Source organism: Chiloscyllium plagiosum, unplaced genomic scaffold, assembly GCF_037043375.1.
Source record: "Chiloscyllium plagiosum isolate Xiang-an unplaced genomic scaffold, Cpla_swu_hap1 HiC_scaffold_31, whole genome shotgun sequence".
In the NCBI taxonomy this organism is placed as follows: domain Eukaryota; kingdom Metazoa; phylum Chordata; class Chondrichthyes; order Orectolobiformes; family Hemiscylliidae; genus Chiloscyllium; species Chiloscyllium plagiosum.
The window spans coordinates 46,569,783-46,584,504 of record NW_028270169.1 but is presented as its reverse complement, the minus strand read 5'-3'; the positions used below and the strand labels follow the sequence as shown (position 1 = coordinate 46,584,504).

At 40.1% G+C, this 14,722-nt stretch overlaps 1 protein-coding gene across 5 annotated transcripts in view; it reads left to right on the top strand.

Moving 5' to 3' along the window:
- Window positions 1-14,722, top strand: part of hip1 (huntingtin interacting protein 1) — a 344,047-nt gene that overhangs the window by 237,532 nt on the left and 91,793 nt on the right. For all 5 annotated transcript variants that reach the window (XM_043718716.2, XM_087977488.1, XM_043718713.2 and 2 more), the window contains exons 9-10: window positions 865-922; window positions 6,137-6,212. In XM_043718716.2, coding sequence (XP_043574651.2) covers window positions 865-922; window positions 6,137-6,212 — 134 coding nt within the window. The remainder of the gene's footprint in view (window positions 1-864; window positions 923-6,136; window positions 6,213-14,722) is intronic.

Here is a 14,722-nt window from a genome sequence, read left to right as displayed (position 1 = left end):
AACAGATGAAAGGCTTAACAGACAATAAATTTTTCAATGTATAATTTCAGTTACATCACACTGCAAATTTTTGCTATAAATTCTGTTACGATCGAGCCGTCCACAATCACCTGATGAAGGAGCGTTGCTCCAAAAGCTAGTGTGCTTCCAATTAAACCTGTTGGACTATAACCTGGTATTATGTGATTTTTAACTTTGTACACCCCAGTCCAACACCGGCATCTCCGAATCATTATTATACCAGTTAGTACTATTTGATTAAGCAGTGGAGCAGCTATAACAGCTATGATAGATTTACTGAACGAATTGAGGAAGAACAGGTCTGGTGTTGACTCTGGGGATCTACAGGATTGGTGTGCCTGGTAATTGGTGATCTGAGTGTTAATTTTGATAAGAGACTACTACTTCAGGCTGATTAATAGCATAGTTTCAAAATTGGAAATGAGGCAAAGCTGCTGAGGGTGCAAGCTCTTTTTGTCCAGTCTACAGTTTTCAAATGAATGTTGGAAGTTGAATATAAATCCTTTATTAAACCCAAGATTCAGCCTTGCCACTCATACATTTAGGAAACAAATATTTTTACCCATCAGCTGATATGGTTACTTGATGTTACTCAAATAAATTCATTCTGATAACATGAAGGAGCAAAATCTAATTATAAATTAGGAATGTTTTAAGCATCTTCCACTCCTCACAGTGATCTGATTTTTGACCATCTTAAATGCCTTTCCCTAATGGAGAACATTCTCAGAACAATTAACACTTTTATGTGTTTTATATTACTGATTTAATTAGCAGTATTCTATCTCTCTCTGCCAAACTGCCTTATTGAAGATCAGGTTTCAAATTACGTTTTGTTTCCAGGTCTCCCAGCAGATACTTTACAAGGCCATAGAGACCGATTCCACGAACAGTTCAAAAAGTAAGTCACAACAAGCACTTTGCTTATCTCCTCTGTCAGCGCTTTACCTCAAAGTAATTAACATTTTGAAAACAGGATGAGGGTTATCTCTATTATTGTTCATTGTTCTTTGCCATTTCCAGTATCCCAGCAACCACTTAGTGTTTTTGCTGAGTATTGGTGCTTTTGAACATCAACTTTCTCTAATGCACTACCCGGGAAAGAGTTTCTTTCTGAAATGTAATGTTTTGATAGCTTTGAGAACTCCAATCTAAAAACCATGCAGTGCTTTTGATATTGCAAAATATTTCAAGAATTTTCACAATTTGTTGTCAGACTTTAGTGAGTAAAACAAAATGCATTTATAAAGTGTCTTTCATGCCCACAAGATATTGTAGAGTGCTTCACAGCTAATGAAGTGTTATTGAACCATAGTCCCTGTTGTTTAGATTACATTACAGTATGGAAACAGGCCCTTCGGCCCAACAAGTCCACACCGACCCGCCGAAGCGCAACCCACCCATACCCTTACATTTACCCAATACCTAACACTACGGGCAATTTAGCATGGCCAATTCACCTGACCTGCACATCTTTGGACTGTGGGAGGAAACCGGAGCACCCGGAGGAAACCCACGCAGACACTGGGAGAACGTGCAAACTCCACACAGTCGCCTGAGGCGGGAATTGAACCCGGGTCTCTGGCGCTGCGAGGCAGTTGTAATGTAGGAAATGTGTTAAAATTAGTTGGGGGGATTTTAATAAGGTTGTTGGAGCTGAGAATGTAACATGATGAAATTAAAGGTGTTGATAAAGGGCTAGTAGAAAATGATTTAAGGTGGTTGTCCAGAGTCAGCAGAGAACACACAGTTGATTAAAGTAGAAAGGTAGAAGGTAAAAGATGGGGCACAGGACTCGAGGATGGAATTGAAAGAATGTGATGACGATTTTTATATTGTTCCATCCTTTGAGTAATGTGCCTTTATATCTGAGTACTCTGACCATCAACCTTTAGAGAATTAATTGATATCTAAATGAGCCAGTTTTGAATGTGTGTTTCATCTTGAGTTGCATCTATTCTCTTCAAAGCATTACATATATTTAATTCCTTCATTAGTGTTAGTATGATTTTCCATCTCTAAAACTTATCTGCTTAATGAACTCTTGTGTTTATCTATTGTTAATATTTCAAGATTTTGTAAACAATGAATAGATTTTATTGTCACTGATGTTTTCCATAGGCTTAGAATCAACTTTTGTATACTTGTTTGTGATCAGTTTACTTGTGCACCAATATCCTTGGTTTCATAATTGTCACTGCAGTTCAGCAGCCTAGCTGAATTCAAATTTTGAATAAATCCAAAATTACTGCAGCCCAACATCAATAAGAGCAAGTTAGCCTATTTCATTATCACTCTAAATTGCACTTTAGCCTCTGATCACAACCATCTTCCTGGTTGTCCACTGTGTCCCTTCACTGCCCACGCAAACTCAAGGCACATTAGTGAGTTGCACAACCTTTAGCTCAGCTTCAAAGCACACATTAAGTTCATAGCAAGGCTGCCTCCATTTGCTGCTGAACTATTGTGTCTATCTGTTCTTCTCAAAGTGCTTCTCAAACCTTAATTTTTGCTTCTTTTTGTACTGCTAGTCTCAACTTTTCTATACTACTTCATCAACCTAGAGACCATCTTACATAAATTCTGACTCATCTGGAAACATGCTTCCTCTATTTATCCTTGATTTACATTGGCTCCTCGTCCTTCAACACATCTTTTCAAAATATTTAACTGAATTGATCCAGTGTTTCAGACAGTCCTTTGACGCTCTCTTCCAGCCTACACCCTTGTTTGTTCTTGTTGCTCTTCAGCATTTCTCTTGCCTACTGCACAGAAAATGAAATATGTAGTTTACTATTAAATCAGATTCATACACCGATCTCATTGCAGTAACAAGGACTGTAGAAAAAGATGAGGGGCAACAAAATATTGCAAGTATTGGAAATAAGCTATCATGTGTATGTGAAAGACATCAACTCAACCTTTCCGACGTCTTTTGCAACCACACCAGTGTTGGAGTGTTTTTTTGACATTTACTCTGAAACAAAGTACAATTTTCTAAAGCTCAATATTGGTAAGACCAGAATGACTACTTCTGATATCTGTCACGCAGCCTGTATCTGTCGCACACCTTGTACATGACATCCATTCCAGAGCTGTATGGTTCCCTCCAGCTTTGTGTGTTTGGGACTGACTCTGGTTGTACTGCAACTTGTGTTTCATATTTAATCCCAAGCTAAACTTTTAACTTTGTGTCCTTTCCATTACAAAGGACCTCCTATTTCTATTTCTGTAATATTTGTTCACCTCCACCCGTGATTTGGCTCCTAGAGATTTACAGGATGCAAAGATTGAAAATGACTCCAAAATTAATGGTGTAATGGAGCGCCAAGAAGGTACACCTCAGGGTACAAAGGGACCTTGAGCAGATGGGTTGATGGCCTGAAGAGTGGGAGGTGGAGTTTACTTGGATAAATACGAGGTACTACATTTTGGAAAGACAAATCAGGGCAGGACTTATACACTTAATGGTAAGGTCCTGGGGAGTGTTGCTGAACAAAGAGACCTTGGAGTGCAGGTTCATAGTTCCTTGAAAATAGAATTGCAGACAAACAGGACAGTGAAGAAGTTTGGTATGCTTGTCTTTATTGGTCAGTGCATTGAGAATAGGAGTTGGGCAGTCATATTGCGACTGCACAGGACATTAGTTAGGACACTTTTGGAATACTGCATTCAGTTCTGGTCTCCCTGCTATAGGAAGGAGGTTGTGAAACTTGAAAAGATTCAGAACAGATTTGCAAGGATGTTGCTTGGGTTGGAGGTTTTGAGCTGTAGAGAGAGGCTGAATAGACTGGAGCTTTTTTTCCCTGAAGGATTGGAGGCTGATAGTTGACCTTATAAAGATTTATAAACCATGAGGGGCATGGATAGAGTGAATAGCCAAGGTCTTTTCCCCAGGCTATTCCAATACTGGAGGGCATAGGTTTAAGGTGAGAGGGAAAAGATTTAAAAAGGACCTAACAGGCAACCTTTTCACGCAGAGGGTGGTGCGTGTATGGAATAAGCCGCCAGAGGAAGTGGTGGAGGCTGGTTTAATTAAAACATTTAAAAGGCATATGGATGGGTACATGAATAGGAAGGGCTTAGAGGGATATGGGCCAGGTGCTGGCGGATGGGACCAGATTAATTTAGGTGTCTATCGGCATGGATGAGTTGGACTGAATGGTCTGTTTCCATACTGTACAGCTCTGTGACTCTTTGCTGTTCAGCTCATCATGTCTGCCCAACTAATGAGTAGGCATTCAGCTGAATTCCACTTTTTGCTCTTAGTCTGTGGCCCTGTTGGTTTCAGAAGGTCAATTACATTTCCAAGTCTTTGTAAAATATTATAAAGGTTTCTTCCTGTCTTGGCTTCAGAGGTAAAGATTTCTAGGTCCTCAACAATCTCCGGGTGAAAATAATTTCCCTCAAATCCCCTCACCTCTTACCTAAATCTATGACCTCTGGTTATAAAACCCTCAACAAAACAGAATAAGTTCTGGATGTAGGCTGCTCGCTGAGCTGAAAGGTTCATTTTCAGATGTTTCATTACTTTACTAAGTAACATCTTCAGTGAACTTTATGCAAAGCAATGCTGAAACTTCCTGCTTTCTATTTATATGTTTGGGAAACCCAAGCAGGAAGTTTCAGCATTGCTTTGCATAAAGTTCACTGAAGATGTTACCCAGAAAGGTAATGAAACATCTGGAAATGAACCTTTCAGCTCAGCGAGCAAACGTACATCCAAAACCTCAACCTGAGCTACAAATCTTCTCAAAACTCGCTGAGAATAAGTTCTGTCCACTTGGTCTAAAAACTTTATAATTTTATACTGTTCAATTAGGTCTCCCCTCTGCCTCTGCTGCTCCAAATTAAAGGTTCCTAACCTATCCAGTCATTCCTTTTTAGTAATATTGGCCAGTCCTTGTAAAATTCCTCTTGCAAATCACAAATTTACTATAATGTGCTCAACACAGCAAGCACAAATCCAATTGTTGCCTGAAAGGTGTTTTAAATAGCTCCAGTATAAGCTGCTTATTCTTGTATTCTGTGCCTTAGGTAAGTATTCCATCTGTTGCCATGACAACCTTATCAGCAAGCTTTAGGGGTCTGTGGATATGCACACCAAAATTCATCTTTTCTATATGGCTATCATTTATTTTCTTTTGCCTTCTTCACCTTTTGCCAAATATATTGTAAAATATTTCTTCAGTTGGAACTCCAATTGCCACTCTTTTTTTCTAACTCACTACTTCGTTGACTTCTTCCTGTAACCTACAGTTTTCCTCCTAATCAACCGTAACATCTATTTCTGAATTATCTGCACACTTCTTAATCATACCCCAGCAATCTAATCCAAATCATTGCTATTGTTATGGACCAGAGACAAAAAATCTGTAGATGCTAGGTTCCAAGGTAGACAAGCGAGAGGATGGAAAAAAACAGCAAGCCAGGCAGCATCAGGAGGTGGAGAAGTCAACATTTCAGGTGTAACCTTGCTTCAGTTCTGCGAGATGAATTAAAGAAGAAATTGTTCAATGAGAGATCATGTTCAGCTTGGCAGAGATGCTGATTTGGGATCGGATCAAACTTCTATTCAAGTCAAATGTAGAGAAACTAAACTTCCATGGGAAAGAGCAAATGTTTAATGTGCTAGGTGGCATCAAAAGAATGAGGTGGGTAAGGACTATGCAAGGAGAAACTATTGAATTTGAGTAGGAAGAAATCAAAGCAAAAGACTGTAGATGTTGGAAATGTGAATTAAAAACAAAGTGCTGGAATTTCTCAGCGGGTTTGCAGCAATTTTGGAGGAAAGCATTTAATGTTTTGAGTTGAATCTGACTGGAAGATATTGGTTCAGTGGGGCAGGCACAGGCTGAAATGGTAGTTCCACCAGGGCATTCTTGTTTATAGGTTGTGAGAAGGTTGCTGTGAGCAATGTGGGGTAACTATGAGGTGGGAAGCCAAGGATTGAGGATGACCAGAGGAAATTAGGTCAATAACTGTTTAGAAACAATGGTTTGGTGTTTGGCGGTGGGTCATGATCATGGAGGAGATAGGAGGAAGTGTTATAAAGGTATTTAACCTAAAACCCAAGTTCAACCTTTGTGTACTTAGTTTCACTTTTTTTTTGCAGACTGAAAGAATTATTTTATAGATCCAGTAACTTACAATATTTCAAGCGGCTGATCCAGATTCCACAGCTCCCAGAGGTAAGCATCTTTTGAGGATTAAAAATAGACGGCTTTATCATTTATGCACGTTCTGTGGAAAGTAAACATTTGAATTCTTTCTGCTGTGAAGGAGATATAACACTAGCACCAGCTGACGTGTGTTTAACTGGCAATGCACAGACTGTTTTCAAATCTGTCTCATATGATTGCAACTTGTGGCGAGTGAATATAATAGAATCACTGAATATAGATATAGAATCCCTACCGTGTGGAAACAGACCCTTTGGCCCAACAAGTCCACAACTACCCTCCAAAGGGTAACCCACCCAGACCCATTCCCCTCCATTTACCCCAGACTAATACACCTAACCTACACATCCCTGAACACTATGGGCAATTTAGCATGGTCTCTGGTTTCCAGTGTCTGCAGTCCTTGCAATTTAGCATGGCCAATTCACCCAACCTGCACATGTTTGGATTGTGGGAGGAAACTGGAGCACCTGGAGGAAACCCACACAGACACAGGGAGAATATGCAAACTCCACACAGAGTTGCTCGAAGCAGGAATCGAACCTTCCCACCTTCCCTGCCGCTGTGAGGCAGCAGTGCTAACCACTGAGCCACCATGCCGCCACAATTAGAGTATTTTGGATTAAAATGACAAATGAGGCCAACGCATATGAAATAGACTTTTTTTAGTCTTGTGTGTGACAGCGCTATGGGAGCATTCTGCGTTAATCATGGTAAATAACAAAAAGCTAGCATTTAAGTTACCTGTATATCTGCAGGAGGTGAAGACCGAATAATAGTATTGCAAGGTAGGCATGTTGTAAAATAAGAACATATTGATTGATTTGATGTTTCTGTAAGATGCTTGACCATACCTAGCGCACAAACGAGCACAACGCAGCACCTCTGTTTGGGTAACAATCAGCAGCTAGGGTGCCTTGTCTTAGTTGAGAAGACCTCCATTACCCGTAGGGTATTCAGAACATAGGGTTGTGTCATTCTGTCAGTTTCAAGTCATTTGCATTTTGTCGGTTTCAAAACTAGAGGATTATAGATGCAAAATAATCTTTTGTGGATAAGAAATAACTTTTATAATGTGGTTGTACTGTGTGGTGTGATAAGTAAAATTATGAATGTAAGAGCAAAGGCAGGCAATTGAGGCTCTCAAACCTGCACCATCATTCACTGAGATCATGATTGATCTCTAAGGTTACTTCATAAAATTACTGTTATCCAGTTTCTCTTAATATTATTTGCTTAACAAAAATACAACAAGCTTCAATGTAACAATTTATCAAGCATCAATTGTCATATGCGGAAAGAGCTCCAAAAATCTAGCATCCTTTTTAGTCTTGTTTAGTAATTTAATATTTAAATAGTTATTATTAACGATTAACTGTTTCAAAAGAAACCAAATAAAAAAGTCATGGTGATTTTGGTGGTGGGAAGGTTGATCAGTGGTGTGCAATAACACTCCTGAGTTGAACAAAAAGAAAAAAAATGGCCAGTGGGGAGACTCTGGCACAGTAGTAGTGTCCCTACCTCTGATTCAAGAAATTTGGGTTCAAGTCTCACTGTTCTGATCGTATGTCATAATATCTCTGAACAGTGTTAGTAGAGTATCTACACTCAGGAGATCTTGAGAACATGTATGTCACTTGAAAGAAATCATAAAAGCAAAAGGGGAAAGGCCAGTGTTCCTTTTATATTTCTTCATAAATCTGTTCAGCAATGTTATTACACACTTCTGGAGCATGTGGGACTTGAACTCAGGCCTCCTGGACATGAGGTGGGGACATTACCACTGCACCACAAGACCTCTAGGCCAACGTTCTGTTAATTCATGTGAATGGGCATTGCTGCCAATCCAGCATTTGTTCTCCATTGCAAAATTGCCATTGAGGAGGTGATGGTGAGTTAGTTACTTGAATCATAGCAGTCTGATTAATATTGGTAAAAATGCAATGCTATTGGGAGGGTAGCCGTGTTCCTGAATTTTGACTGTGATGAGTAAGGAATGGTGACATAATTCCAATTTAGGATTGATAGGGAGCTTGCAGGGAGTGAAGTGCTTGTGACCCAAACCGTTCAGAAGAATATGTTTGGGAAGTGGCCGAATCATGGAATTATGATGTCAAAGGAGCTTTTGGTTCCTGTACTGCACCTTGCAGATGGTACACACTACTGTGATGCACTGGTGAAGGTGGTGGATGGGATGCAAATTAGGTTTCTGACTTTGTCCTGGAAAGAGTTGGGATCGAGTGTTCTTGGACTTCTGTTCGTGCGAGCAAATGGGTGGTATTCCATCAAACTCCTGACTTGTTGAAAACGATTTGATGAATTAGAAGGTGAACTAGTTGGCTCCGAATACCCAGCCTGTGACTTGCTATTGTAATGACCGTAATTATCTAGCTGATCCAAGTTCAGTTTTTGGTTAATGGTAAACCTCAGGATATTGATGGTAGATTTGATGACAGTAATGCCATTCAGAGTTGAAGGAAGTTAGATCTTTTCTCTTTGGAGATGGTCATTGTTTAACAATTGTTTGCCATTCATGTTGTTTGCTGCTTCTCAGTCCAAGGCCATACGTTGTCCAGATTTTGCTATGAGTGGACATACACTGTTTCAGATTTTGAGGCTTTGAGAATGGAGCTGCACCATCTGCTACTATCAGTAAATATCTCCAATTTTAATCTTGACAATGGAGAGAAGGGCACTGTTGAAGCAGATGATTGGGCCCAGTAATAAGTGCTGAGCAGCTCACGCAGTGCTACCATAATCTGACACTTCAAACAACCACAACATCTTCCTACATGCTAAGCATGACTTCATATTGTGACTAGTTATCCCCAATGACCATTGACATAAGTTCTCTTGATGCTACACATGGTTAAATGTTGGCTTGACGACAAGATTGTGGCACTCAGCTCTCCTCTTGAGGTTAGCTTTTTTGTCTTTGTTTGGATCATCAAGTTCTGAAACACAAATGAACATTCAAGGAACTCCCTTCTTATCAGATGTCCGTGCACCGCATGTACTGCAGCAGCTCAAGAAGACAGTTTACCTCTGCCTTCTCCAAGGCAGCTAGGGATGGATGGTAAATGTTGGCCTAGCCACCAATGCCTACCTCTTGTGAATGAGCAAAGCGAAATCTATACAATATGTTGTCCGAGCAAATAACTGTATCCAGCATCCAGTGGTTTGAATGGTTTACTGATACCATCGAGTGAATTAGACTGGCTTCTGAAATGATGCAGACCTTAAGAGAAGACCAAGATTTTTTTTTTGGGACACTTGTGGTTGAAGTTGCTTTCAAATGCTTTGGCCTTGTCTTTTGAACAAAGTGCTGGACTGAGATTTGGATGTTAATGGAGCCATTTCCTCTAATCAGTTGATGTATTGTCTATCACTATTCATGTTGGAATGTAGCATTAATATTGCGGTTTGATTGGAAAAATTAGTTGGGGAAATTCTTAGTTGCAACCATGACATATGAATTCCTCTGTTTAACATGCATGTGACTGCTGCATCTTCAGATTGGCACCTCATTTTATGTATGCCTGACACTTCTCATGGCATGCCCTTCTCAGCATTCTGTACTGATATTAATGGTAGATATGTTTGGCCGAGAAATGTACTATGGTAATATGAAATTTATAATCCTATTGCTTGCGACTGTATGCCTCGTGGATTACCGACTGAGAGCTGTGCTATTCTGAATCAAACATATTTTGTAGATTGTCATGATGCACAATCTAGCAGAGAGTATTCTTGGTTTGGAGGTGGGATTTTGTTTCCCCAATGGTTGTGGTGGTCACTCTTATTAATCCATAAGACCATAAGACATAGGAGTGGAAGTAAGGCCATTTGGCCCATCAAGTCCACTCCGCCATTCAATCATGGCTGATGCGCATTTCAGCTCCACTTACCAGCGTTCTCCCCGTCTGTTTCTGTGCTGTACGACACTCTGTACTTATCTATGCCAATTTCTTTTTCCATTTGGCAAGCTTTCCCTGAATCCCTTGTGATCTACACGTTTAATTGTTTCTGTTATTACCTGTCGAGCTTGGTCTACCATTCGGTACCGAAGAAGGGCTTCCTGAAGAAGGGCTCATGCCTGTTTCCTTGGATGCTGCCTGACCTGCTGCGCTTTTCCAGCAACACATTTCCAGCTCTGATCTCCAGCATCTGCAGTCCTCACTTTCTCCTACCATTCGGTACCATCATGCATGACTTTTGGCTTCAGCTCCAGTTTTCTGTCTGCTTCCAACTTCTCTGAGAGACCAAATATCTGTCTGTCCTAACCTTCAATATATTCCATGATGCAATTATGGAATAGAGAATTGAAAGATTGGAAGATTCACAATCCTTTGAGTGAAGTGATTTCTCTGCAGATCGATCCAAAATGACTGATGCCTTCTGCAGAGACATGATGCACATGTTCCATCATGTGTTTGATTCCCTGGCCAGTGGAAACAATCTTGATATCAAGTCTATCGAGCTCCTTCAGAATTAGCTCCTTCAGAATTTTGTATGTTTCAGGGACATGCGTGTTTGTGATTCCAAGAGTTGCTAATAGTCTGGCAACTGACTGTGAAAGATGGAAGCCTGGTTTTCAAGCTTGTGGACTCAGTAATTCTGAAACTCTTGCGGCAAAGGGATGAGGAAAAGGCAAGATCAACAACACAAACAAGGCTTTTGTTTCAAGTATTCAAAGGTCGGTGGGGGGAAAGATTGGGAAGAACCATGTAAAATAATATACAGGGTATGGACAATCTATGTAGCTATTCCTCAATATACTTAGGGATAGTCTTAGGAAAATGTGTCTCCTATGCTCTGAGTTTTTATACTGTTTTCAGTTCTTGCTCTGAATTAAGCAATAATTACCAATAGTCATGTACTGGAGCTGAAGTTTTTTTTGTACTATTCACTCTGTGGAATCTTTTTAAATCTTGCCAGTTGTGCACAGTAATTACTTGATCTGAGCTGTTGTTCAGAACTCAGTTTCTTCTCAATGATAATTGACTTTCTTTAGTATGAGTTTTAAGTTTGCAGATAGGAGCAAGGTGGGTGCAATGTCTGGTACTTTCTAAAAGACTTGCTCCTGTTTACTCTCAACAGCTTTTTCATTAAAGTTAACAGTGCACTAAATAACCCTTCTTCACTCTGAATATTAAATAAAGACTCAGAAAGCAATTGGTCATGCTGCACGGAATTAAGCTCAATGCTCAAGTGAATTAGATGAAGGCTCAACAGCTTTTAAGTGAAGTGTTCATCAGTGTTTCTAATTATTTTGACAATGGTTACCTATGGTACAAGTACGTTTTAGAACATAATTACAAAGCAGTTTCCCGTTTAGGATAGACATGGGAATTTGTTTCTGTTGAATATTACCTCCGTTGCAATTTTTTAGGATTCCAAGCACAGAATTAGAATATTGCATGGTCTCTACCTGAGCCACTTTCTGTGGTAAAGCAGTTCATGTTTCAAAAAGTAATAAATGTCTGCTAAACTCTTTACTCCAGTCTGTGACCATTTTCGAGTCCTGGAAGGTTTGGAGAATGGTTACAGGGTAGAGGGAGGCCGTTTGGCCCACTGTATCTATGCCAGATCTTTATTTCATCGGCCAGCATTTTCTCTGTAACCTCCTTTGAAGTGGGGGAACAGCAGGTGGAGACATGTAAATAACATGTGGTGTCTGGACTATGTCAGGCCCTGGGGAGTGTCGTTGAACAGAGACACCTTGGTATTCAGATATATAGTTCCCTGAAAGCAGAGTCAAAGGTAGACAGGGTGGTGAATAAGGCATTTGGCACGCTTGCTTTCAGTGGTCAGAGCATTGAGTATATGAGTTAGGATGTCATGTTACAGCGGTACAGGACTTTTGGACTACTGCGTACAGTTCTAGTCGCCTTGCTAAAGGAAGGGTATCATGAACTTGGAAAGGATACAGAATGAGGGTATCCAGTTGAGGGTAATGATAAAAAAAACTGGATTATTGGAACTATCCACTAGAATGTACAGTGGCCATCTAGCATGGTGCATTGTGTGATTCATATGCTCACTGCTGGGTTAAAACATAACAGTCAGATAAACATGACCCTGATGTAATCTCCTTTGGAGCAAAGGAGAACATGAGAGGTTTGAAAGAGATGTGTGAGATGAGAGAACATAGAACAATACAGCGCAAAACAGGCCCTTCGGTCCTCGATGTTGCGCTGACCTGTGGACTATTCTCAGCTTGTCCCCCTACACTATCCCAAAATCATCCATGTGCGTATCTAAGGATTGTTTAAATCCCCCTAATGTGGCTGAGTTGACTACCTTAGCAGGTAGGGCATTCCATGCCCTTACCACTCTCTGAGTAAACAAATCGCCTCTGACATCAGTCTTAAATCTATCACCCTTCAATTTGTAGTTATGCCCTTTCATACAAGCTGACGTCATCATCCTTGGAAAAAGTCTGTCTCTGTCTACCCTATCTCATCCTCTGATCATCTTGTATGTCTCTATCAAATCCCCCTTAGCTTCCTTCTTTCCAATGAGAAAAGACCCAAGTCTCTAGCCTTTCCTCATAAGATCTTCCCTCCAGACCAGGCAACATCCTGGTAAATCTCCTCTGTACCTTTTCCAATGCTTCCACATCCTTTCTGTAATGGGGTGACCAGAACTGTACACAATATTCCATGTGTGACCGCACCAGTATTTTGTTTATGTTATTTATTACAGATTTAAATATCGTAAATAAAGGAAATCTGCTCCCATTATCTGTTAGCACAAGGACTCAGATACAGATCTAAGGTTTTGAGCTCAAGATGTAAGGGGCATGTGAGGAGGAAATGTTTTGCACCGAGTGGTAAAGATCTGGAGCTTGCTACCAGCAAGGCAGGAGAAGTGATGATGATAAATCATTTCAAAAGGACATTGGAAGACGCTTGTGGGTAGTAATCCTGCAGGGCTGCAGGGACAGAGAAGTGAATAAAACTGATTAGATTGCTGTGCACATAGCCAGCATGAACTTAATGAACCAAATGGCCTCCTGTTATGTCTTAAATACTCTATAATGGATGTCTGTCTGGCAAATCAACTGATGGGAGCTTGCAAACACAAGAGTAAGTCATCAACAGGACTGTCTTTGAAAATCTTTTTAAAGGAGACAATTCTCCAATTCTTTTGAGAGCACACTAACAAAAGGAGTAAGATCCCATCATCTTCAAGGTTTAATGAGAGGTAGGGTGTTACAATCCTAAGGACAAACCTATTTCTAAACATTTTTTCACTTGGCTGGTAACTCACTTCCTGACTGTCTGAAGCCTGCCACCATCCATAAAGCAGAAGTCATGAATTTGATGGAGTACTCTCCACTTGTTGGGAGTCATGAGGTCTCAGACAAACTTCATTTGCTTGATCAGAATATCATCCATCTTAAACATTCGTTTCTCCCATTACTGATACATAATGGCAACAGTGTGCATCATGTAGATGATACACTGCAGCGTCTTGCCAAAGCTCTGTTGCTGGTATTTTCCAAACCAGTGGCCTTTACTACCAAGTGGAACAAAGGCTACAGACACATTGGGCCACCACCACCAATGAGGTCCTTTCCAAACCATTTACAATCCTGACTGGAACCTTTATTACTCTTCCCTTGCTATTGTTGGGGCAAAATCCTGAAACACCTTTTCCTAACAGCATTGTGGGTATACCTGCGCTACATGCACTTGAGTAGTTTAAGAAGGATTAGCATTTGCTAAATTGGGCCAAACCAAAGAACCTCACAACGCATGAATTAAAAATAAATTTGGTTGTGCTCATTTTCATGACTACAGTAGACATATTCCTCTTGAAACTATTCAATAGACAGGAGTGAATTTCTGCTCTGCAAGTGCTGAACCATCTAAAATAATCATGTCAATGTTTGTGGCAAAAGTGCATTTACATCAGAGATGTGGAATGATGTTTTTGACATCTCCTGAATTTTTGACTAACTCACATCTCAGATTATCTGGATATCAGCAGGAATTCTATAAGAACATGAAAAGTAGGAACAAGAATTGGTACTTGACTTCTTTAGCATGCTTTGCCAGTCATTAACTTCATGACTGATTTACCACAGGTTACTGATCTACTTGTATCATACTTGTTCTTTGACTCCATTGCATTCAAAAATCCATTGCTCTGAGTTGAATACACTAATCCAGTCAACATCTCGACTCCCAGAAATTTCCAAAGGTTTGCCATCTTTTAAGTGAAGAAATTTCTTCCATCTCAGTGGTAAATGACACTGCTTTATTTTGACACTGACCCTAATTCTACTCTCCCAGTCAAGGGAATATGCTTCCAGTATCTATACTGCCAAGAATTTTTGTATGTTTGAATGAGGGCACCTCTCATTTTGATAAGTTCCAGGGGATAGGCTTTATATTTCGTGCTCTCCTCTTGGAAAATCCCTCAGCCATGGAAACTACCCCATAAATGTTCATTGGATTTTCTCTCTAGTAAGTATAGCCATCTTTAAGTGAGGAATCTAAACTTCTCAC